This window comes from Felis catus, chromosome D1 (genome assembly GCF_018350175.1).
Source record: "Felis catus isolate Fca126 chromosome D1, F.catus_Fca126_mat1.0, whole genome shotgun sequence".
Taxonomy (NCBI): Eukaryota; Metazoa; Chordata; class Mammalia; order Carnivora; family Felidae; genus Felis; species Felis catus.
In genome coordinates, this window is record NC_058377.1 from 56,311,412 (window position 1) to 56,336,363 (window position 24,952).

At 36.1% G+C, this 24,952-nt stretch overlaps 1 protein-coding gene across 8 annotated transcripts in view; it reads right to left on the bottom strand.

The window, feature by feature from the left end:
• Window positions 1-24,952, bottom strand: part of UVRAG (UV radiation resistance associated) — a 300,321-nt gene that overhangs the window by 153,011 nt on the left and 122,358 nt on the right. For all 8 annotated transcript variants that reach the window (XM_045038710.1, XM_045038712.1, XM_045038709.1 and 5 more), the window contains exons 7-8: window positions 17,249-17,354; window positions 3,447-3,573 (exon numbers count right to left, since the gene is read on the bottom strand). In XM_045038710.1, the coding sequence (XP_044894645.1) occupies window positions 3,447-3,573; window positions 17,249-17,354 (233 nt within the window). The remainder of the gene's footprint in view (window positions 1-3,446; window positions 3,574-17,248; window positions 17,355-24,952) is intronic.

Below are 24,952 nucleotides of genomic sequence, written 5' to 3' on the forward strand. Positions count from 1 at the left end.
GAAGAGGAGACCTCCTAAAGCAGCTCTTGTCTGTACACAACTGTCTATTTATTTGGAGTCATTCAACAGAGACTCCAAGAAATGGACTTTGCTCACAATATCTCATGACTTTAAGTGGCATTATCACATCAGACTCTCAAGTCTAAAGGCTGATATGCAAGCTGTGTCGGGAGTGCAGACAGTTTTAGCAATCACTGCCAAACAATATACAGTGTTTTTTTCTACAGTGTTTCGCATGAGAGTATTGGTTGTTCCAAATGAATGCTAAGCTAGATGCTATGGAAGTCTTTATCCTTTAGCAATGATGCCCATGACACTAGACTGATAACCATGACTATGATTCATTCACTCAACAAATATTTATTCAATGCTTACTGCATCCCAAGCACTGTACCATGCCCCAAGGATATAAGAGTATTTAATACAGTACTTGGGTAATTCTTCCCTCAGAGATCTGTCTGGGGGGGGGGGGGAATGAACAATTAGAATGCTATAATGGAAAAACACAGGATGCAATGGAAACACACAGTAGTATGCCTAGTAGAGGTAAGAGGAGAAAGGAAAGACAGCCAGTGAAAAATTTCTCAGAAAAAGTAACATTTTGGTGTTTTTTTATTGTTATTTTTTGTGGGGGTTTTTGAGAGAGAGAGAGAGAGAGAGAGAGAGAGAGAGAGAGAATGCATGAGCTGGGGAGAGGGGCAGAGAGAGAAAGAGAGAGAATGTCAATGGGGCTCCATCCCAGGACACTGGGATCACAACCTGAGCCAAAATCAAGAGTTGGACACACAACCGAGCCGCCTCGACACCCCATTAACATTTAAACAGAGGCTTAAATAAGAGCAAGACAGACTGAAGCATTTTGAAGAAACTAAAAGAAGTTCTTTATAGCTGAAGCATTCAGACTGACACGGGTCATACGAGGCCTTTATAAGTCATGCTGAGTCAGGATGGGATATAGGAATTTGCACATATAATAAAAATCAATCAATTTAAAACAATCAATTGTATTTCTATAGATCAGCAAAAAGGTAGAAAATAAAATTTAAACATATTTACAATAGTATCATAAAACATCAGAAAGCTGAAATAAATTCAATGAATCATGGGAAATACCCATGTATTAACAATTAGTTTCTTTCATACAATAGCCAAATTATGGAAAGAGCCTAAATGTCCATAAACCGATGAATGGATAAAGAAATTGTGGTTTATATACACAATGGAATACTACGTGGCAATGAGAAAGAATGAAATATGGTCTTCTGTAGCAACGTGGATGGAACTGGAGAGTGTTATGCTAAGTGAAATAAGTCAGGCAGAGAAAGACAGATACCATATGTTTTCAATCCTATGTGGATCCTGAGAAACTTAACAGAAGACCACGGGGGAGGGGAAGGGGGAAAAAAAGAAAGAGAGGGAGGGAGCCAAACCATAAGAGACTCTTCAAAACTGAGAACAAACTGAGGGCTGATGGGGGTTGGGAGGGAGAGGAGGGTGAGTGAGGGGTATTGAGGAGGGCTCTTGTTGGGATGAGCACTGGGTGTTATATGGAAACCAATTTGACAATAAATTTCATATTAAAAAAACAAAACAAAACAAAACAATTAGTTAATTTCAATGTTTTGTAAAGACCTACACCATTGCATACACCATTCTCTTGGGTTGGAAGATGCAATATTCTAAAGATGTCTAAAGATCACCAATTGTATTGATAAACGTATTAAATGTAGTCCCAATCAAAATAGTAGCTAGATTTCCTTTTCTGTGCAGAAATTCATAAGGCAATGCAAAAGAACAAGATTAAGCCTGTTTTTTGGTCATGTTAATGGCCACAGACTCTATTTATATGAAATATCCAGAATAGGCCCATCCATAAAGACAAAAAAGTAAATTTCCATCCTTGCCAAGATGAAGAAAGGTGATCTGGAAAAAGAACAACTAAGTGGAAGAACTTTAACAGATAATAAGACCACTTAAAACATGAGAGACATTAAAACAGTGAGATAATGGCAAAAAAAGAGACAAATCAATGGAACAGAGGGTCCTGCAACAGGCATGTGAGCACATGGCCGCCAATTCACGGCAAAAGTGAACCTTCAGTGCAAGGGACACAGGTTTTTAATACATGGTACTGGGTCAATGGACTATCTGTATGAAAAAAATAAGTCTTGACTCCTATCTGACATCATATACAAAAAATCAAATCCTGATGAATTACATATATAAATGTAAAAAGTAAAAGAGTAAAGTGTTTACAAAATACAGAATAACACCTTTATGATGTTAAAATAGGAAAATATTTCCTAAACTGGACACATAAAGTCTTAAATCTAAAAGGAAAGACTGATAAAATGGAACTTCTGTTCATGTAAGGTATCACTGAGGAATGAACTAGCAAGCCACAGAATGGGAGAATATAGTTTTAATGAGCATTTCAAACAAAGAATCCATATCTATAATATATAAGAATTCCTGTCTTTAAAAAAGAAAAAAAAAAAAGGCAGTGGGAAGAGGGGAAGACTTGAACAGGTATTTCACAAAGGAGTTTATCCCAGACAGCAGAAACATGAAATAGTATTCAACCTCATTAGTTTTCAGAGAAATCAAAATTAAGACTGCAAGAAGACAGTCCAGAAAAGCTAAAATGCAAAAGCCAGAAAGTACCAGGTGCTGACAAGGATATAGGACAAGAGATCTGATACACTGCTGGGTAGAGAAGAGGTAAACTGGATGCAAGTGCTTTGGAAAACTTTTGGACACAATCTACTAAAGCTGAAGATATGCATACCTTGTGACTATGCAATTCTGCACCTAAGTTTATATCCAACAGAAAGGCACAAACAAATCTTCATAAAGAAGCATGTACTAGAAAGTTCATGGAAGCTTTATCTAATAGCTCCAAACTAGAAATTACCAAAAACCAGAATAAACACATACTTCTTTTCACACAATGGAATACTATCGGCAGTAAGAATGAACTAAGACTACATTACACGCAGGTTAGGATGGAACTTACAAACAAAATGTTGAACAGAAGCCAACACATAGAATGTACATATTACAGGATTCTACTTGCATAAAGCTCAAAATGAGGCAAAACTCATTTTGGTGTAATAAGTCAAGGTAGTGGTCAGACTGGCTAGAGATGTCCTGAATGGAAGGGAACATGAGGAGGCTCCTAAGATTCTGGGGTCCGTGTAATGCTCTGCTTCTCTGTGGAGATGCTGCTTATGTAAGTGTGTTCATTTTGAAATTTTGAAATAGTGTGTGTGTGTGTGTGTGTATTTGTACCCTTTTCTGTATGTATCAACTTCAAAATACTTCCAAAAAATGTTTAAAATTATATCAGCATATTTGTACCAAGATGACTATCTGAGCCTATGGGAAGAAGAAAAGACAGCTACTGAACATGGGGGGCTGGCTGTTTGTATGGTATTTTTACTCACCTTTGTCCTGTAATGCAATTTGTTGCTTATGCAGTAATGCCACCTCCCGTCCCAAAGCTTTCTTCTGTCTTTCCAGTTCATTTCGAAGCACCAAAATTTTTAATTGCAAGCACTCACTTTGTTTTCTCTAAACAATTGAAAAGCACAGGTAAATTTATGAATATAAAACTCATAATATGAATCATTATACATTCACAGTGTTTCAAAATGAATAATGGTTCAAAGCACTTCAATATTCACCTAATTTACAGATCTCTCGAGTAGCTTAATTATCAGCACCTGCCATTTTAATGGAAAGAATATAAAGAATAAACCTTAAGTCTGGGGACAGTTCTTTCTAAGAACCCAAAAAACACTACAAAATTTCCCAGGCCTTTTTCCTGAAATCACAATACAATTAAGACAAAAATTATTTTTTTAGAGACAGAGTTCTCTAAAACTTAAACACAGATATGCCAGGACCCAGCAATTCTACTCCTATGTATATACCCAAGAGAATTGAAAACATGTCCATACAAAAACCTGAATATGAATTTTCATAGAATTATTTATAATAGCCAAACCGTGGGATCAATCCAAGTGTCCGTCATCTGATGAACAGAAACATAAAATGTGGGTCTATCCTGTACAACGGAATATTATCTGGCAATAAAAGAAATGAAGTACTGATGAATGCTACAACACGGATGAACCTTGAAAACATTACGCTAACTGAAAGAAGCCAGTTTAAAAAGGCCACCGACCCCATTTATATGAAATGTCCATATTGGGCAAATCCATAGAAATAAAAAGTAGTTTTCCATCCCTGCCAAGCTGAACCGAGGTGCTCTGATATCCCAGATTTCAGAGAAAGCCAAGTAAGGACCTGGGGCTTCTGCCCCTTTCAGGCAGTAACCAACCAATCCCCCTATAGGCTCAGTGGATACCACAGGGGGAGCCTGGACTTAGGGCAATAATGAGATAATCCTCTCCCTCCCTGCTGCATTGTATCAGAGGAGGCTTACTGGAGAGTGAGAACTCTCCTTACCACACAGTGCTAAGGAGGCCACCCTATCCAGCATATCAGCGGAGGCTACGTGGGGAACAATATCAAGGCACTCCTACACCTCCCAGCTAGGGCAGTAGTTGTGGAGGTCTAGTGGAGAGCTGGCACTCCCTTTGTGGCCAAAAGTAAGGATGCCCCCTTCCCCTGCAGTCCTGTCACTTAGATGTCAATGGAAGCTGCTTGAGGAACCTGGACTTTTATACCCACCTGGCAGTAATGAGGCAGCATCTCTCCCTTCCCTACCAGAGAAACAGGTGTCAGAAGAAGCCAGATAAAACAGATTTATGTAAGATCCAGAGACTCATAACATAATACTCGAAATGTACAAGATTTAATAAAAAATCACTCATCATACCAAGAACCAGAAAGATGCCAAAGTAAATGAAAAAGGATAATTAATAGATGCCAGTACTGAGATGACAGACATGTTACAATTACCTGACAAAGATTTGAATGGCTATCATAAAAATGCTTCAGTAACAATTAAGGACATCTCTGAAACAAAGGAAAACATGGAACATCTTGGCAAAGAAACGGAAAGTTTCAGTCAAGAAACTGAAGATATATATAAAGAGGAATCAAATGGAAATTTTAGAGCTGAAAATATCAGTGGAATAAAAAACTTCACAAATGAGCTCAACAGCAAAATGTAGGAAACAGAGAGAAGCATCTTTAAGCTGAAAAATAGAGCAACAGAAACTACTCAGTTTAAACAAGAGAGAGAAAATAGACTGTAAAAAAAAAAAAAAATGAACAGAGTCTCAAGGGATCTGTGGAGCTATATCAAAAGATCTAACACTATTATCATCAAGTACAGGGAGGAAAGGAGAAAGAGAGCAGAAGTGAAAAAGTACTCATAGAAATAATCACGAAATCTTCCCAAATTAGGCAGAGGAAATACATCTATAGATTAAAGAAGCTAGTGAACCCCAAGAGAATAAATTAAATGAAGAAGCTGACTTCAGCTCAGGTCATGATCTCGTGGTTCATGAGTCTGAGCCCTGTGTCAGGCTCTGTGCTGACAGCTCAGAGCCTGGAGCCTGCTTCAGATTGTGTCTCCCTCTCTCTCTGCCCCTCCTCTGCTCACTCGCGCGCGCTCTCTCTCCCCCTCTCAAAAATAAATAAACATTAAAAAAAATTTTTTTAAATGGGCAAAAGATCTGAACTGTCACCTCACTGAAGAAGATATAAAGATGGCAAATAAGTATATGAAAAGATGCTCAACATCGTATGTTATCAGGGAACTGCAGATTAAAACAATGAGATACCACTATATGTTTACTAGAATAATAAATATCCAAAACACTGACAATACGGATGCTGGCAAGGAGGTGGACCCACAGGAACTATTGTTCATTGTTGGTGGAAATGCAAAATGGTATCGCCACTTTAAAAGATGGTCTGTCAGTTTCTTACAAAACTAAACACAGGATTACTATATGACCCAGCAATCATGCTTCTGGATATTTACCCAGATGACTTGAAAACTTACGTGCCCGCAAAAATCTACACATGAATGGCTATAGCACCTTTCTTCATACTTGCCCAAACTTCCAGATGAACTTCAATAGGTCAACAGTTAAACTGTGGTATATCCATACAATGGAGTATTACTCAGCAATAAAAAGAAATAAGCTATCAAGCTATGAAAAGTCATGGAGGAACCTTAAATGCATGTTGCTAAGTAAAAGCAGCCAATCAGAAAAAGCTACATACTGTATGATTCCAACTATATGATGTTCCTGGAAAAGGCAAAACTATGGAGACAGTAAAAAGATCAGTAGTTGCCAGGGGTTCCTGAGGGAGGGGGAAAAGGATGAACAGGTAGAGCCCAGGGGATTTTTAAGTAGTGAAATTACACTGCATGATACTGTAATGGTGGATACATGACATTGTGCATTTGCCAAATCCAGACAACTGTACAACATAGAGTAAACCTATGGTAAACTACGGACTTAAGTTAAAAATATTGTATTATATTAATATTAATATTGTGTTCACATTGATTCAACAATTGTACATGAGGTGTTAAGAACAAAAAAAGCTGGGAAAAGAAGGAAATAATTTCTGTACAATTTTTCTATAAACCTAAAACTACTCTAAAAAATAAAGCTTATTTTTAAAAAAGTGATAGAACTATACCTCAAAAAAGCCAATTTTACTGAATGTTCATTTAATAAAACACATCCCAGACACATTCTACCAGAGATACAACTAAGTTTGCTAAATAGGTAAGTTTGTGAACTTATCTTTCTATTAAAATAGTTCCTACTTAAACCTATGAAACCACACTCTAAACTTTACTCAGCCTCCCTTTTAATCCAAATACCTTTGGAAGCCAGAATTTGCCTCCAGATAAAATCTGAAATCCTGCCCCCACAATGAACATACATGTACTTGCACATTTGTATTCACACACAATTACTGTGCTAGGAATGTACGTGCCCTTCTCTCCTGCTCTTTTTTTAATTAAAAAAATTTTTTTAAGTTTATTTATGAGAGATAGGGACAGCGTGAGCGGGGGAGGGGCAGAGAGAGAGGGAGACACCAAATCCAAAGCAGGCTCCAGGCTCTGAGCTGTCAACAGAGAGCCTGACTCAGGGCTTGAACTCACAAACCAAGAGATCGTGACCTGAGCCGAAGTGGGACACTGAACCAACTAAGCCACCCAGGTGCCCCTCTCCTGCTCTTTATCAACAGTGTCAATAATATGCTTCTCATGATTTTCCATAAAATCTTAACCCAATAGTAATATTTGGCTGTACCTAGTAAATTCTTATCTCCTTCCTAAAATATGTACTAATTAAAATTGTAATGAGAAAAAAAAAAAAAACTATTCATTAAATAAACCGAATAGCTTTACCAAGCTGGTAGAAAACTTTAAAAGATAAAGTCAGCATCTCTATTTGATTCAAAGATAACGAAGAAGCAAGGGCACTCAGTGAGATGAGTAATGGTATCGCCTTGTTGAAGCAATGGGCATGGAAAATGATCTGGCAGTTGCGTGTAAAGTACTTTATGGCTATCGTTTCTCACCCAAAATGCTTTCTTCCTCATCTCTGAAACATTGATTCTAAACAGATGGCATGATCATCTGTTAAAGACATTCAAGCCAAGAACACAAGCAGAACAGCTTATTTCCAATCATCATTATTATATTTGACTGGAAAACTCTATGAAATATGAAACATTCCTAAGCAATTTTTCTTGAACAAAGCAAACATTTATGAAGGGCATACTATGTGCTCCTAAATGAATGAGAAATAGTGTCTGCTTTCTAAGAGTTTGGGTCTAATGGAGATAAAAGCCATTTTGCCCTGTCAACCAAATGTAAAAACAAAGACCAAAGACAGTGTGGTTGTTTATCATTAAAGAAAAAGGAACTAAGAAACAATTTGGATTTCTTTAATAATTCAATAGTATGATCATGACAGGCTAGGGTGTTTTTATATCACTGAGAGAAAAAATACATAAATTCTTAGGAAACAGTCCTTTTTTTTACAAAGACGTTAAGTGTTCAATTTTTGTAACTTGCATTTTTCCACAAAATATGTAAACCGAATTCTACCTGGGCAGAGGAAAAAAGAAACAACGGAAAAAAAGTGAAGCAACTTTTCATAGAACACAGATATGCCTACACAGAGGGTTAATCTGCTCTATTCCAGGGTACACACTCAAATAGGGAATATTTCCTAGAATCAAAGCACCAAGGGTACAAGTTAATCTAAATACTAAACTAATACAGGAAGGCATGTTTTCAGTGTGTTTGTGTTATGGTCCATGTGCAGAAACTGGCCCATTTACAGAACTGTATCAAGTCATTCAATACCAGGATGGTTGGCTCTAATTTCTGACGAGAAGAGTAAACAAACCTGACCAAGTGGGATCTGGTTCCGCTTCTTTTCTAACTCATCTAACACAAGTGCTCAAAGACCTTAATGTTCTATAAGTATCTGCTAATGGGTTTCTGTGTTCTATTTATCTGTTTACTCCTAGTTAATGTCACATGTGCATCTCCAATGGATAAGTATTCATTGGATCTTAGTGTTTTTATACAACATGTATCTGATCTGAAAATCACAGGTAGATTCCTCTATTTGCAAGCACACACATCCCTATTTACAAAGACAATGAAAGGCAATGTTAAAAGATTCATTTCAGAATGACAGACTGATTTGTAAATGACATACTAAAGGAAACAATTTTCTTTAGATCACATTGGAGCTAAAAAGCCTGAGGCGAAATGTTCTCAAAGCATGGTCCAGGAAACCACGAGAGTTTCTGAGACCATTTCAGAGTCTGCGAGATCAAAACTATTTTCATAATACTACTAAGCTGTTATCTCCCTTTTTCATTCTCATTTTCTCATAACTATGGTGGAGCTTTCCAGAGTCTCTAAGATTTGTGGTATCCTCACAGCCTGATTGCCGAAATAAATGTGAGAATCCATCTGTCTTTTATTAACCTAGGCATCACCAACAGGTACACACTAAGTTCTCTGAGGTCTTGATAATTTTTAAGAGTATAAAGAAATCTTGAGACTAAAAAAGTTTGAGCATGGTAGATTAGGGCACACTCATCTATATTCGTTTTCCCACAAAACCTGGAAATAATTAACAATCTGGAAAAAAAAAAAGTTTTAGAACTATGGCAGTTGTACTATGGGAACAAATTTACTTTTAAATGTCATTTCTAGGTTGTTTCTATTGCACTTACAGCTACTCAACCACCAAAAAAGGGAAAAAAATTTCCTTAGAAAATACTTAATCCAGGGGCACTTGGGTGGCTCAGTTGGTTAAGCGCTGACTTCAGCTCAGATCATGATTTCACGGTTCATGTGTTCAAGCCCCAGATTGGGCTGTCTTCAGCGCAGAGCCTGCTTCAGATCCTCTGTCCACCCTTCTCTCCCTGCTCCTCCCCTTCTCATGCACGTGCATGCACGCTCTCTCTCCCCCAAAATTAAATAAACTTTAAATAAATAAATAAACATTAACAAAAAAGAAAATAATCCAATTTATTAACTTCATAGACACGGTGGCAATATCAGACCTAGAACCCAGATCCAGCTAGGAAGATAAAGCAAAAGATATATAATAATAAAACATATACAAGTTCTACTCCTGCTGTTAAGAGAATGAGCACCTAAGAAACTGGTCCTCTGATTAAATAATAGCTACAGGCTCCAGATAAAATACAAAAAGCTGCTACATGAGAATTCTGGAGATTGATCAGTGACAGGTAAATTTTGGAGAGATTCAGAGCCTGGTGCAAGCAACCAACATACAGAGTGAATTTCCCCTTTTCTGTAGCTTTGTCCTGAGGGTAACTGCAGTCAAACTCCAATGAAAGACAACTATCTTTCTAGCCAGAAGAGCCAGGGGAAAGAGATCAGGCAATCAGAATGGAGGAAGCAAGAGAATGGGCACCCCAGATTCTGTTTAAATTCAACCTGAACCTCTGAATCATAAACAACATATGCATGAGGCAAAGCAGAAAGCAGCTGTGAGTAAGGGTAAAAGTACTGAACTAAATGAAATCTGAGCCAATGTCCACTGCAAGCATGACAGCTTGAACCTAACCAAGTAACTACCTGCTAAAATAACATTGTGGGGTGTCTCGGTGGCTCAGTTAGTTAAGCTTCTGACTTCAGCTCAGGTCATGATCTTGCAGTTCGTGAGTTCAAGCCCCATGTCGGGTTACGGTACTGACAGCACGGAGCCTGGAGCCTGCTTCGATTCTGTGTCTCCCTCTCTCTCTGCCCCTCCCTCACTCATGGTCTGTCTCTGTCTCAAAAATAAATAAATGTTAAAAAAAATTTTTTTAAATAAAAAATTGATATTCTTCAGAAGAAAGTAACAAAATCCAGAGAATCCACAAAATTATATTCACATTGTCCAGGATAATATGTAGTATTACCCCATATATGAACAGCCAGGAAAATAGGACTCATCTCCAGGGAAAAGACAACCCACATATGGCAACCCTGAGATGACTCAGATGTTAGAATTATCATACAAAGACTTTAAAGCCACTATTAAAACTATGCTGAGTGAGAAAAAGTAAAATATCCTTACAATGAATCAACAGATATGAAATCTCAGCCAAGTACTACAAAAGGAAAATACTCTCACAATGAATAAAAAGATATAAAATCTCAGCAGAGCACTAGAAAACATTAAAAATATTAAAAGCAGGGACTTCTGCTTCTAGCCAAGATGGAATAGGAAAAATAAATAGTGCTCAACTAATTTTACCAGGCTACCATAATCCTAATACCAATCTGATAAAGTAATTTAAAACATTGTGCTCTAGTATCCCTAATAAATACAGCAAAAAAAACCCTTAAATTATTTCCAGATCAAATCTATCAAGACACAAAAAAAGAGTATATACTGTAACCAATTCAGAGTTATTCCAGAAATGTAATGTTAAACATCTGAAATTAAAGTATGCGGAATTAAGGAGAAAAATCACACGGTCATTTCAATAGATGCAGAAAAAGCATCTGACAATATTCAACATCCATTCATGATAAAAACTCTCAGAAACTGGGAGTAGGAGGGAACTTCCTAACACCAATAAAGGGCATTACTACCATTATGTTTAATTAAGAAAGGATGACTCATTTCCCCCTACGATCGGGAACAAGGATTTCCCCTTGCATCACCTTTATTCAATATTGTACTGTACATTCTAGCTATTGAAATAAGTCACAAAAAATAAATAATAAAAAGCACATAAAGCAGTCCAAGTTTGCAGGTATGAGTGTTTACATAGAAAATCCCAATAGATACACAAAATAACTACAAGAACTAAAAAATTAGTATAACAAGGCTATAAGATACTAGGTTAATAAATTAAAAGGAACTATATTTTTTATACTAGCAACAAACAGACGAGAAACAAAAATTCAAAAACAATTCCATTTGCAAGAATGCACCCCCAAAACTCCCATAAAATACGTAGGAACAGCTCTAACAAAAGATGTCCAAAATCTCTCAAGATATTGAAAGAATTAAAGAAAAATCTAAATGAAAGAAATATATGCCCTGTTCATGGAGTGGAGAACCTGTTGTTGCTAAGATGGCAATTCTCCACAAATTGATCTACAAATCTTTATCAAAATTGCAACAGGACTTTTTTTTTTTTTTTTGTAGAAATGGACAAATTGATCCTTGAATCACTTGGAAATACAAAGAACCTAGAAAACCCACAGGAATTTTGATAACAAGAACAAAGTTGGAGGACTTACCATATATGGTTTTAAAACAAGGGATCTATAATAGTAGAATTTGATATTGGTGAAAGGTAGACATATAGATCAGTGGAGCAAACAGAAAATCCAGAAATAGATGAACACATATTTAGTCAATTGACTTTAGAAAGACATTTCAAAACAATTAAATTAGTAAAGAAAAGATTCTTCAACAAATGATGGTAAATCAGCTGCATATTCATATAGAAAAAAATTACCTCACTTATTAACTCATACAAAAAAATTAGTTTGAAATGGATCATAGGTCTAAATGTCAAGCCCAAAACTACAAAACTTCTAGGAAAAAAAAAAAAAAAACAAAAACACTAAAGAAATGTATATGATTTTAGGTTAGTCCAAGATTCCCTATAAAGAAAACAAAAAGCCCTACCGATAAAATAACATTAAAAAACACACTGTATTTCACTAAACTTATAAATTTTTGCTCTTTAGAAAGCATCATTAAGAACATGAAAAGGCAAGCCACAGAATGTAAGAAAATATTCCCAACATGCATATCAAAAAAAGGACTTGTATCCAAAAAAAAAGAAAAATACAAACACACATGCAAAAGTATACGTATACACACACTCTCTCCCCCTCCCTCTTCCTCCTTCTCTGTTCCCCTCTCCTCTCTCAAACCTTAACACAAGAAGACAGAAATCCCATTAAAAAATAAGGGGAAAAAACATGAAACTACTTTACATGTATACTAGGAGTGAAAAAATAGGGAAATAAATTACAGATAATGGGAGCTAGGTTTCTCACTAACAGAAATAAAGATACTACAAATAAACAAACTGAGGTAGAAGAATGAACTCTGTGCTCTTAGAGTTGAATGTATCAATATGAAGTCATGTTCAGTTTAATACACATATAGATACTTGTGCAGACCAGCTCTGTCCACTGCTAGGACCTAGAAGCAGTTACAACCCAGTAGCCACAAGCATACCCAGTACCCAGATCTTGTTTCTAAATACCATTATCTAACGGAAGGAACAGGACTCCTTGGAAAAATGGCTCATTCAGGGTTGAAACAGGGGAAAGACAAGATAAGCCTGGATCATATAGTGCCAGAAATTTTAAAAGTGCTTTAAAAAGCACACAAATAAAAAAGAGAGTCATGTCAAAAGGACATAGGAGCCAACCTGAAAGAGCTCTCAATGTCACAAGGTGAGCAAGAAAATAAATAACACAGTATTTGATTATAACCTAAAGTATAAGATAGATATACAAAAGTCCATACTGATGAATAAATAAATAAATGGGGCAGGACAAATCTTCCCCACAAAGAATTCTAAATAACATATGTAGGCAGTCTTCCCTCAGAAGGTGGAATCTAAGTCCCCTCTACTGGAGTGTAGGCTGGACGTAGTATCTTGCTTTCAAAAAATTAAGAGTATGGAAACAATACTCCAAAGGAGAGTACAGTGGATAAACCTAGGGAACACCACCGTAAGCAAGTAGTGATTAAGGTAAATATCAACAGGGATTAGTAATGGCGATTTAAATGCAGGAAGGAATGAGAAACTGTCATAGATCAGAGAAGCCTAGGAAGACAATGTGGTATCCTGGGCTGGATACTGGAAGAGTGAATCCAGGCTAATCATGGCACAACAACAGACAAATCCCAATCACAGGATATTCTATAAAATACCTGTCTAGTTTTCCTCAAAACTGTCAAAGTCATTAAAAACAATGAAAGTCTGAGAAATTTTCACAACCAAGAAGAGTCAAAGGAAGCAGGCCTACTAAATGTAATACGGTTTTCTTCATGGGATTCTGGAACAAAAAAGAACATTAGGTAAAAATTAAGGAAATTTGAAGAAAGCATGGATTTTAGTTAATGCTGATAATGCCACAGAAATGCGTTACAAACTAAGAAAACACTATACACCCTCAAGAACAGCTAAAATTAAAGAGAATAACCTCTTAGATGAAATAGACAAATCCTTGAAAAATGTAAGCTACTAAACTGAAGCTCACCCAAGAAGGAGATAACTTCAGTAACCCACAAATATGAAAGAACTAAATTCCTAGTTCAAAACACACAAAGAAAATTCCATGTCCAGATAGCTTCACTGGTAAATTCTACCATACACTTAAAAAATAATTCCAACACCTATTCTTCCAGAAAACAGAAGAAAAAGCACCTCCCAACTCACTGGGTTGTAGCCAACATCACCCTGACAACAAAACCAGACAAAGAGATTCTAAGAAAACAAACTACAGACCAGACCAATATCCTTAATGAATGGAGACACAAAAATCCTTTAAATATTTTAGCAAATTGAATCTGGCAATACATATAAAAAATATTTCCTCATGAACAAGAGGGGCTTTCCCCAGGAATGCAAAGTTGGATTAACGTTCAAACATCAATGTATTTCACCACCATGATATGAGAAAACAGAAAAACAAAAACACAATTATCAATGGATATAGGAAAGGCATTTGACAAAATCCAAAACATATGAGCAAAGTTCAAGATGACAACAGCAGAAATTTCATAAGAAACAAATGTCAAAAAGATATGTCGGCCATTGATGTAGTTTGAGAAGATGCTAAATCTTTTAAAAGCCATCAAGTATGAACTCAAGTTCTTATAACAGAGAAAGTTACACTTGATCTTACAAAGTACTCTGATTTCTTTTTTTTTTTACTGTTTTTTAACATTTACTTATTTTTGAAAGACAGAGAGAGAGACAGAGCACTAGTGGGGGAGGGGCAGAGAGAAAGAGGGAGACACAGAATCTGAAGCAGGTTCCAGGCTCTGTCTGAAGCAGGTTCCAGGCTCTGAACTGTCAGCACAGAGCCCAATGAGGGGCTCAAACCCACGAACTGTGAGGTCATGACCTGAGCCGAGGTCGGATGCTTAACCGAATGAGCCACCCAGGGACCCCCAAAGTAATCTGATTTCTTTCAGCATCAAATACGCCTTCTGACTGACTACACTTAGGCTAAAATTAAAGTCAATTCTTAAAAATTGAAACTGTCTGGGTTGGAGCATGATGACCTTGGGGATTTAGAAAGGGAATAAAAGTTTAACAGTAAAGGTAACAGTAAAGTTTCTAATTTGCTACAGGTGAATATCAAAGTAGAAAATTAACAAGTACATGGCATTACTGCCCGAAAGAAGACAACTAAACCAAAATTTGCCTCTACTTGTGAAATGATTATGGGAAAGTTGCTTCCTGTCTTCAGGCCTCATTCTCCATCCTGTAGTATGGAGGAGAGTATGCTTGCTCACAAAAAAGAAAGAAAATTTTCAGGCCCAGAATGGTGTCACTTAGATCGAGTTCCCAAACTGGTACTTACTATGAAATCTAACTGCATTTCAACTTCCTCTGGAAATGGCCAGCTAGGAATTTTTCAGTCTTTGCCAATGAGTCTGACCCTTAGGCCCTCTGTATCCCCACAAAAAAGATGAGGCGATCTGCATGGTAAGACACTTGGCTTTTCCCCCAAGGAGGCAGGCCTTGCCTGGAACAATCCTCTTCTTTTGCTAATAACTTTCTCGCCCCACCCTCCTTCTATAAAAACCTTCCATTTTGTACAATTTAACTTGCTAGATAAGGTATTGGCCAATTGATTCCCGTGTCATTTGAAAAAGCCACATAGAAATTCAAATTTTCTTGGCTGAATTTTGTTATTTAACATGCTAGATTCATTCCTAAATTCAATATTTATTGAGCACTTACTATGTGTCAAACACTTTTCTAGACATGGTGAATACAGCAGTGAAGAAAAACAGACAAAAATCCCTACCCTCATAGAGTTTGGAGAGCCAGACAAAGTACATATGCAAAGTATATAGCATGTTAAAGGGTAATAATAGGAGAAAAATAAAATGGGGAAGGGGGTTGAGTGTGCTGAGGAAGGTTGGCTTTAGTGGGGTTATACAGGAAGTAGATGATTTCTAGGTTCACTTTTAGTTCAAAAATCAATGATTCTCTTCTATGTTGACCAGGCAGCATAAAAACACAAAGTGAACCTCTGAACCTGACCTCTTTACACTCACACATTCTATCACCTTGCTCTATGTGTCACCACTTATATTTTAGAAAAATAGGATTAAACATACATTTTTTCATACTGAGACAAAACATATGCTGTCATTTAATGGAATAAGTAATTTCCCAGTCTTGCCTTGGGGAGACGAAAATAAGAAAGAAAGAAAAAAACCCTAGCAATTTCTCCTCAGACAAAGGTTCTAAAAATGTGGCATTTCTGTACACTACAGAAAGGATTAAAATTATCTGTTTTTTTCTCCTTTTCCAATATGTTTGTGGTCTGGAATTTCTTCCTTGACTGAGCCTAAGTTAAAACAAGACGTGGTTTAACAGCTTCTCCAAAATGGAAGATTTTCCATAGGCAAGAAAAGTCATATGAATAAATATTACTACTATAGTTATTGCAGCTGCCATATTTTGTGTGCCTGGTATGTGCCAGGTACAGCACTAGTCATTTTATATATTAGGTTGAATTATATGAAACTGCCATTTATAGGTCAAAATCAGCAATTTCGTATAGTTTAAATACAGTATCATCCATTAACTTCAAAGTCCATGAGAGAGGAGGTCCGTGTAAGTGGTTAATTGCATCGCTTTTCTATAGTTCATCTATTAAACTATTATCTTGGGCAAATCTTCAAGATGATATGGAACTTTTGTTTGGAGATAAAAAGGTCTTTTCCTAAGTTGATATGCTATAAATGACAACTGGAAGATACTGCCTCTCTGTGAAAATGAGTTAGTAAAAACAAAACAAAACAAAAAACAACTCAAAGTTTTTTAGTTAGGACTTAATTTGAGCACAGATATCATCAAAAGCTGTCCATAGCCATGGGGTTTCATTTCGAGAAAAGTTCAATTTATTAGTTATACCCGCTATTCTGCTCAAAGACAGAATCTTTATTCCAAAATTAGTATTTTTAAAAATAATTAATTTAGAAAAGAGTCTAGAACAACCCCAAATTACACTAATATCTTGAATCTGTCCATTTGGGTTGGAATTTCTATTTCTTTGGAAATGCCTCATCAAAGGAATCTTTCCCCAAAGAGAACACTGTCCATAAACCAGCCTATTAAGTTTACTCCAAATAATTTTAAGTTCATCTTTTAAGCAGAGATTAGTCCCTAAACGTTTTTGTTTTTTCTTTTGGCAGCGATTTCCCATTCACTATAGTCTGTGTCTAGAGTTCACATTAGTAAGACATTAATAAAATAGCTTTTAATTATTTTCTAAGTAATTGTATGTCATCTAAAGTTTCATCTAGCAGAAAAGGCAGGTCCTTTTTTTTTTTTTTTTTTTTGCATGTTCCATTAAGAGATGGGAAAGTGTTTTCCAATATTTAAATGCCAACATAAGTCTCAGTGAAACATTAAAAGAAAAAATACCTAAATAAAGCTTTTTGGAAAAAAATTAATTAACACAAGAAGAATATGATGATCACATTTAGCAATCAAGGAGTCTAAACAATAAATATATATAAAAACCTACCAACTCATTGCTTGTAGATGTGAGTCTTAGCTTTTCTTCAATTTCCTTTCCAATTTTCTGAACAGTTACCTGAGTCTGTTTAATCGCACACTGGGCTCTATGAAGCCTAGAAATAAAAGTTAGAGAAAAATTCAAGTGAGTTAACTATAAACTCTCAACACAGAGACATAAATGGAACAAACAAGAGACATTAATGGAACAAAATGAGGACAAACCTTCCAGGATAAACAGAATTAGTAATGAACTCAAACTGATCATTTCATAATTCCCTAGCATACCTGTAACGAAATAACAGGAATTACAATGTGCCCTTAAAACACCCTTTCAGGGCATCTAGGTGGCTCAGTCAGTTAAACATCCAACTCTTAATTTCAGCTCAGGTCATGATCTCATGGTTCAGGAGATCAAGCCCCAAGTCTGTGCTGTCAGCATGGAGCCCACTTGGGATTCTCTCTCTCCTCTCTCCCCCTCTCTCTCTGTCCCTTCCCCACTTGCGTGCACACGGAGGAATAATACATTAAGTAAAGAAACTTAAAAAACAAACAAACACTCTTTCTATGCCTGCCTGCCTGCCTCTGATATATTGAGAGTTAAAATGGTGAACTCACAGGAGTCTGGAAGACACCTTAGAGAGAAAATAATCTGGTTGAATCCCATCATGTTAAAAATGTGAAAACTGAGGCCCAAGGAAATTAAGTGGATTGCTAAAGTCACCAGGAGAACATCAGTGATGACAAACCTGAATATTACTCATGGGTATCCACAAAGAAAAAAAGAATTAACAATCATCCCAGTTAAAAAGACTAATTTAAAGCAGCAGCCACTTTGAAACAAGGAATATTGAAAAAAATCAGAAACTATTTTTCTTTTTTGCTTCCATTATGGGTTTGTGTTTTTCTTTGTCTCTTGGTCTTCAAATATAGCTTATATATTTTGTATACATATACATATTAAAAATGGTCAAACTATTTTTAGATGACATGATTTTCATATAGAGAATCATTAGAAAACGGGGCACCTGGGTGGCTCAGTCGGTTGAGTGTCCGACTTCGGCTCAGGTCATGATCTCACAGTTCGTGGGTTTAAGCCCCGCATCAGGCTCTGTGCTGACCGCTTGCTCAGAGCCTGGAGCCTGCTTCAGATTCTGGGTCTCCTACTCTCTCTGCTCCTCCCCCGTTCATGCTTTGTCTCACTCTGTTTCTCAAAAATAAATAAATGTAAAAAAAAAATTAAAAAAAAAAAAAATCTACAAAACAACTACTAGAACTAATAAGGTCACAGGATACAAGGTCAACATACAAAAAAATTCAGTGATATTTCTATATATGGGTCAATAGTTTCACAATCACAATCACAATCTCAACAGGCTTTGGTTCTTTGGAAGAAATTAAGAAGCGTATTGATACCATAATCTATACAGAAAAACAAAGAATCTAGAAGAGATAAACCAAGATAAACTTAAAAAAATAAAACTATATAATCAAAACAATATGCTACTGGCATAAGGATCAAAAAATAGATCAATGGAACAGCATAAAGATTATATATAAAGATATAGAGCTACACATATATGGCCAATTGATTTTGGACAAAGGAATCCAGGCAAATTAATGGAGAAAAGAAATTTTTTAAAACAAATGGTGCTGGAACATTGGACAAACATAGGGGGAAAAATTAATTTCATTCCCTACCTCACAGCACATTCAAAAGATTAATTCAAGGAAAGCATAGTAAACATAAAAACTAAAATCATAAAACTTGTAGAAGAAACAGAGAATCTCTTACAACCTTAGAAGAGGTAAAGATTTCATAGATAAGGCATGAAAAGCACTAACCATAAAATTAAAAATAGATAAATTGGACTTCACAATAATAAAAAATGTCTGTTTGTCTAAAGATGCCATTAAGAAATGATAAGCAGTCCACAGAGTGAGAGAAAATACTTGCAAAACATCTATCTGACCAAGGACTGCGTCTGGAGTACATAAAAAACTCTTATAAATCAGTCACAAAGGGACAATCCAGTTAAAAATGGGCAAAAAAGTAAAATGCTTCACAAAAGGTGATACAAGAGTGGCCAAAAAGTACAAGAAAAGGTATTCAACATCTTAGTCATCATAAAAATGCAAATTAAAATCACAACGAGATACATTCCACATCTATTAGAATAGCTAAAATTAAAATGAACATTGGGGCGCCTGGGTGGCTCAGTCGGTTAGGTGTCCAACTTCAGCTCAGGTCATGATCTCACCCTGCACTGGGCTCTGTGCTGACAGCCCATAGCCTGAAGCCTGCTTGGGATTCTGTGTCTCCCTCTCTCTCTGCCCCTTCCCCACTCATGCTCTTTGTATCTTTCTCAAAAATAAACGCTAAAAAAAATTTAAATGACAACATCTATTACTAACAAGGATGTGGAGCAACTGGAACTTGCATCCATTGCTGGCAAAGTGTAAAAGAGTACTATCATTTGGAAAATAGTTTCTAATAAAGTTTAACAGCCATCTAACCTATGGCCCAGTATTTCTACTCCTAAGCATTTACTCAAGAAATATAAAAACGTATGTCTACAGAATGATTTGTATAAGAATATTCATAGAAAACAATGCAAATGTCCATCAAACAGGAGAATCAATTAACAAATTGAGGTATAATCATGAAATTCCACTCATCAATAAAAAGGAACACACCATTGATATATACACAACAATATGAATGAATGTCAACAACAATGATGTTGAGTGAAAAAGCCAGTAACAAAAAGTATACTGTATGACTCCATTTATACATAGTTCAAGAACAGGTAAAAGCAATCCATAGTGACAGAAATCGAGAGTTGCTGGTTGTCCATGTGGGGTGGAATTGACTGGTAGAGAATGGGGGTGGGGGTGGGGCAAAGTAACTTTCTGAGGTGATGGAAATATCCTATATATCTTTACTGGGATGAGGGTACACAGTTATACACGGAATTTAAACTTAAGATCTACACATTTTACTGTATGCAAGTTTTACCTCAGTTTTTAAAAATTACTCAGCAATCCCAATCTGAAAGATATCCTACATACAAGGTTAATTTCATTAGGGATTTGATGGCATCAACACCTCTGCCAACATTATGATGATGATGACACTATGCACTAAAAATATTCATGACGTATTTTGCACTTTCAGAAACTGCCTGACAGTTATTGAGGATTTCTTAGGTCATCTAAAGGAGCAACTCTTATTAGTGCTAGGTTGCTAATAAGATCGGTTATACAAGCAACTTCCTCAAAGCTCCTCCAATAGAGGTTATATTCCATCCTATTGCCTCTTGCTCTGGGAGTGTATGTGTATACACTCTTTTGATAGTAATACTCTCTTACAAAGTTTGCTCTAAAGAAATTTAAAAGCAAGGAAAGGCCCCTTGTAATGCGGTCCCAGCAAACATCTGCAGCATTATTTCCTGATATTCCCTACCTTGCGAGCTCAGTTCCAACAAAACCAAACCACCGACAATTCCCTAAACACACCATACCATTTCTTGTTTGTAACTTTGAGTGAGATGATCTATCCGCCTGTAAGTCTTCCCTACCTCTTAACAGATAAGGACAGTCTTGAGTCCATTAAAGAGGCAGCTCAAACACAACCTCTTCTTCAAAGACCTTTCTGAACTATTCCAGACAGGTACAGGCACTCCTTTCTATAGAAATCTGCAGCATCACGTATATAAATACCACTAACAAAGATTACAGAACTATATTTTATAGCAACTGTTTATTTCCTTATTAGATCTTTCGGGGGGGTGAGGGGACCTCTCATTTTCAAATACATTCCCAGTGCTTAGCACAGGATGTGGCACAAAGGAGGCACTCGTATATATTTGCGAACTGAACAGCAACTAACTCCTGAATATAAAAGCTCAGTCCTAAAATGTGACTATTTTTTACTGATATCAGTGGGGGATTGAGAGATTAAGGAGATAGTTTTCTGTATTTAAAATTTTTAAATATTATATTCAAAACAAAAATCAAATAAAGACCACTCACTTAGGTAAGGAAATGTGCAATTTTTACTAAAAATGTTATCAGAATTCTGATAATAATAGGCATTATCAATTCAGAGCAGAAATCAACAAAATAGCCTGTTACTTTAAAAGGGGGAAAACGCTGCCTGAAACTCACTGGTACTATGCAAACAACCTTGTCAAATGGTAAAGACTTTAAAAATAAAAATGATTCATGACCATAATTAATGTATGACTTCAACTATTTGGCTCTCACTGCCCCAGACGCTTTCTGATCTTACCTTAGGGGCTTAAAACACACAGACAGAGTCACATTTCCTCCAATCTTCAGTGTTATCCAAATAGACTTTCAGAGCCCCTGCTACATCAAGACAGAGCTAATAATGTCCCCCTTTCAAATCCAACAGAAGAACAAAAGTTTGATGTGTTTAGGCTTTTAAACATAATGTGGGGCATCCTGATTCCCCTGGGGGTGAGGAGATGAAGGACTGACAAGAAAAGAAACAACTGCTTTACTTCCAAACCAGCTAGCCAGTTTCAGAGGAATGCATCTTGATTTTGCAAACTATGAAATAATACTATAAAGACCGAAATACATATCATCTAGTCATCTGGTGACAGGTCAATACCAACACTAATACTGCCAAGCTGAAATAAATTCATTATCACAGGTATGAGGAGGAGGGACTAAGTAACTATCTGATAGGTATTCTAGTTAGAGCAAATAAATGCATCCCTATTAATATGCTTTGAGATAACAGTAAGGTTGAAACTGGGCTTTAAAATAATGTTTTGGGGTTAGATAGTGTTGTGAATGTAAAAATCTACTGAATGAAAGGCATTATAACAAATAAATAATACCGAGACCACAACAACCAAAATATTAACAATCATTTCAGTAAAGGAGAAGTTAGGAGACCATTTTTGTTTACTTAGTGTTGATCATATCACATCTGAAATGCTGCATTCCATTTTAAGGTGAAGAAGGACCAATTAGAACACCTAGAAAGGCAGCATAGTTCCCTGTGGCCTGCATGAAGAGACACAAAAGGCAAAGGAAATATAAGAAAAGACAGGAATCTATTGAGAGACACAGACATTATCGTTGATGGCTTTGCATTCCATATGAAAGAGCGCCGATTATTTTTCTGAGGGTAGTGGGAAACAAAGTTTTAAGCTGGAAAAGATTTAATTACATTTGCACTTTAGAAAGATTTTTCTTCCTGTAATAAGGTAAATGGGACACAGAAACAAGGCTGGAAACAGGAAGGCTAGTGTGTGGTTATTACAGCCTTCCTAGGAAAAGTTTAGGCATCTTTCTAAATTAAAATAGTAACAGGAGGGATAGTGTAGACGTGAAAAGTGAGAAAGAAGGAGTAATAAAAATGATGCCTGAAAACAAATTACCAACATCAAGAATACCAGCAAAGACATCACTAGATCTTATAGACATTCAAAGGAGAATTAATGGAAATTATGAGCAATATGCCAATAAATACGAAAATTTAGATGACGTAGTCAAATTGCTTTAAAAAAATCACAAGTTTACAAAACAAATAAATTAGAAAAACTGAATTGCCATTATCAATTAAATAAACTAAGCTTGTAATTAAAACCACTCTCAAGTAGAAAGCTCTAGGTTCAGATGGCTTCACTGGGGTTATACAATGGGTTTTGTTTTGTTTTGTTTTGTTTTGTTTTGTTTTTTTGCTTTGCTTTGCTTTGTTTTTTGGAGACAGAGAGAGCAGGAGAGAGAGCGAATCCCAAGCAGGCTCCACATGCAGTGCAGAGCCCAATGTGGGGCTTGAATTCATGAACCATGAGATCATGGCTTGAGCCAAAACCAAGAGTCGGATGCTTACCTGACTGAGCTACCCAGGCACCCCCCACCCCCGCCCCGTGCTATACTAGTTTTAACAAAATCTTTCAAAGAAGAAGAAACACTTTTCAATTTATTTTATGAGGCCAGTATAACCCTCATACCAAAACATGACAAGAAGATGACAAGAAGAGAAAACTACAGACAAAACTCACACATGAACATAACTGAAAAAATCATTAACAAAAAGTTAGCAAATCCACTCTAGCAATGTATGAAAAGGGTAAGACACATCTTGATCGTATAGGTTTATCTGAAGAGTACAAGGTTAGTTTACCATTTGAAAACCAACAGTGACAAAAATAATGAAGAAAAATCATATGGCTATCTCAGAAGATGCCCCCCAAAAAGCAGTTGATACAATTCAATACCTGTTAATGATTAAAAACAAAAAAAAACCTTCAACAAACTAAGGAAAAAAGAGAGTTTCCTCTGGTGAAGAATTTATTTAAAAAATCTACAGCTAATGCAAAAATGGAACTTACACAAAAAACATCTAAGCTAATGTTATACTTAAGAACAGGACCAAGGAGAGATACCCGCTTTTCACCACTCTAATTCAACACTGTAATCAAGGTCCAAACCATTGCAATAAGGCAATTTAAAAAATCATAAATATAGGAAAGGAAGAAGCAAAAACGTCTCTTCATGGATGCAATAATTGTACACATATAAAAAGCCAAAGAATCTGTAATTAAACTGACAATTTTAGCAAGATTGCAAGATTCCAGATTAATACACAAAAATTTAATGGTATTTTTAATATCATTATCAACAAATAACTAGGTAAGTCTAATGGAAGATGTGAAAGACCTGTGCACTGAAAACTGTAAAACACTCCTGAGAAAAACACCTAACTAATGGAGACATATAACAATCACACGGGTTACAAGACTCAGTATTGTTAGTCTCCCCTAAATTAATCTATAGAGTCAATGCAATCCCAACCAAAGCCTTGCAGTCTTTTTTTTTTCAACTGACAAGGTGATTTTAAAATTGATACAAAAATATAAAAATCCTAGGATAGTCAAGAAAGTGTTGAAAAAAGAAACAAAGTTGGAGCTTACACTACCAGATTTTATGACTTCTCACAAAGCTCTAGTTTATAAAGCAGTAGTATTGTAGAAGTCTAAACAAACAGATCAATGAACTAGAATTCAGATTACAGAAATTGACCCATTATATAAAATCAATTTACTTTTTTTTAGATGATCAGCATTTTTATTTATTTTTTTAATTTTTTAATGTTTATTTATTTTTGAGAGAGACAGAGACAGAATGTGAGTGGGTTGGGGCAGAGAGAGAGGGAGGCACAGAATCTGAAGCAGGCTCCAGGCTCCTAGCTGTCAGCACAGAGTCTGACGCGGGGCTCGAATTCACAAGCTGTGAGATCATGACCTGAGCTGAAGTCGGAGGCTCAACCGACTGAGCCACCCAGGTGCCCCAGCATTTTTATCAATTTACTTTTTGATTAGGGAAAGACAAGCTTTGTCAACAAATGACACTGAAATAATTGGATAGCGACACGGAAAAACTAAACCTCAATCTCTACCTCACATCATACACAAAAGTGAAACTGATATAGAGCAAAGACTAAATGTAAAACCTCAAACTATAAAGATTCTAGAATAACATGTAGAAAAATATATTCATGACCTTGGTTTAGGCAAAGATTTCCTAAACAGGAAACAAAAGGCACCATCCATAAAATAAAAACCTAATATATTTTAGCAAAATTTGAAACTTCTACTCTTTACCAGGCATTATTGAGAAAATGAAAAATCAAGACACAGAGTAGTAAAAAAATGCTCAATAGATAGAT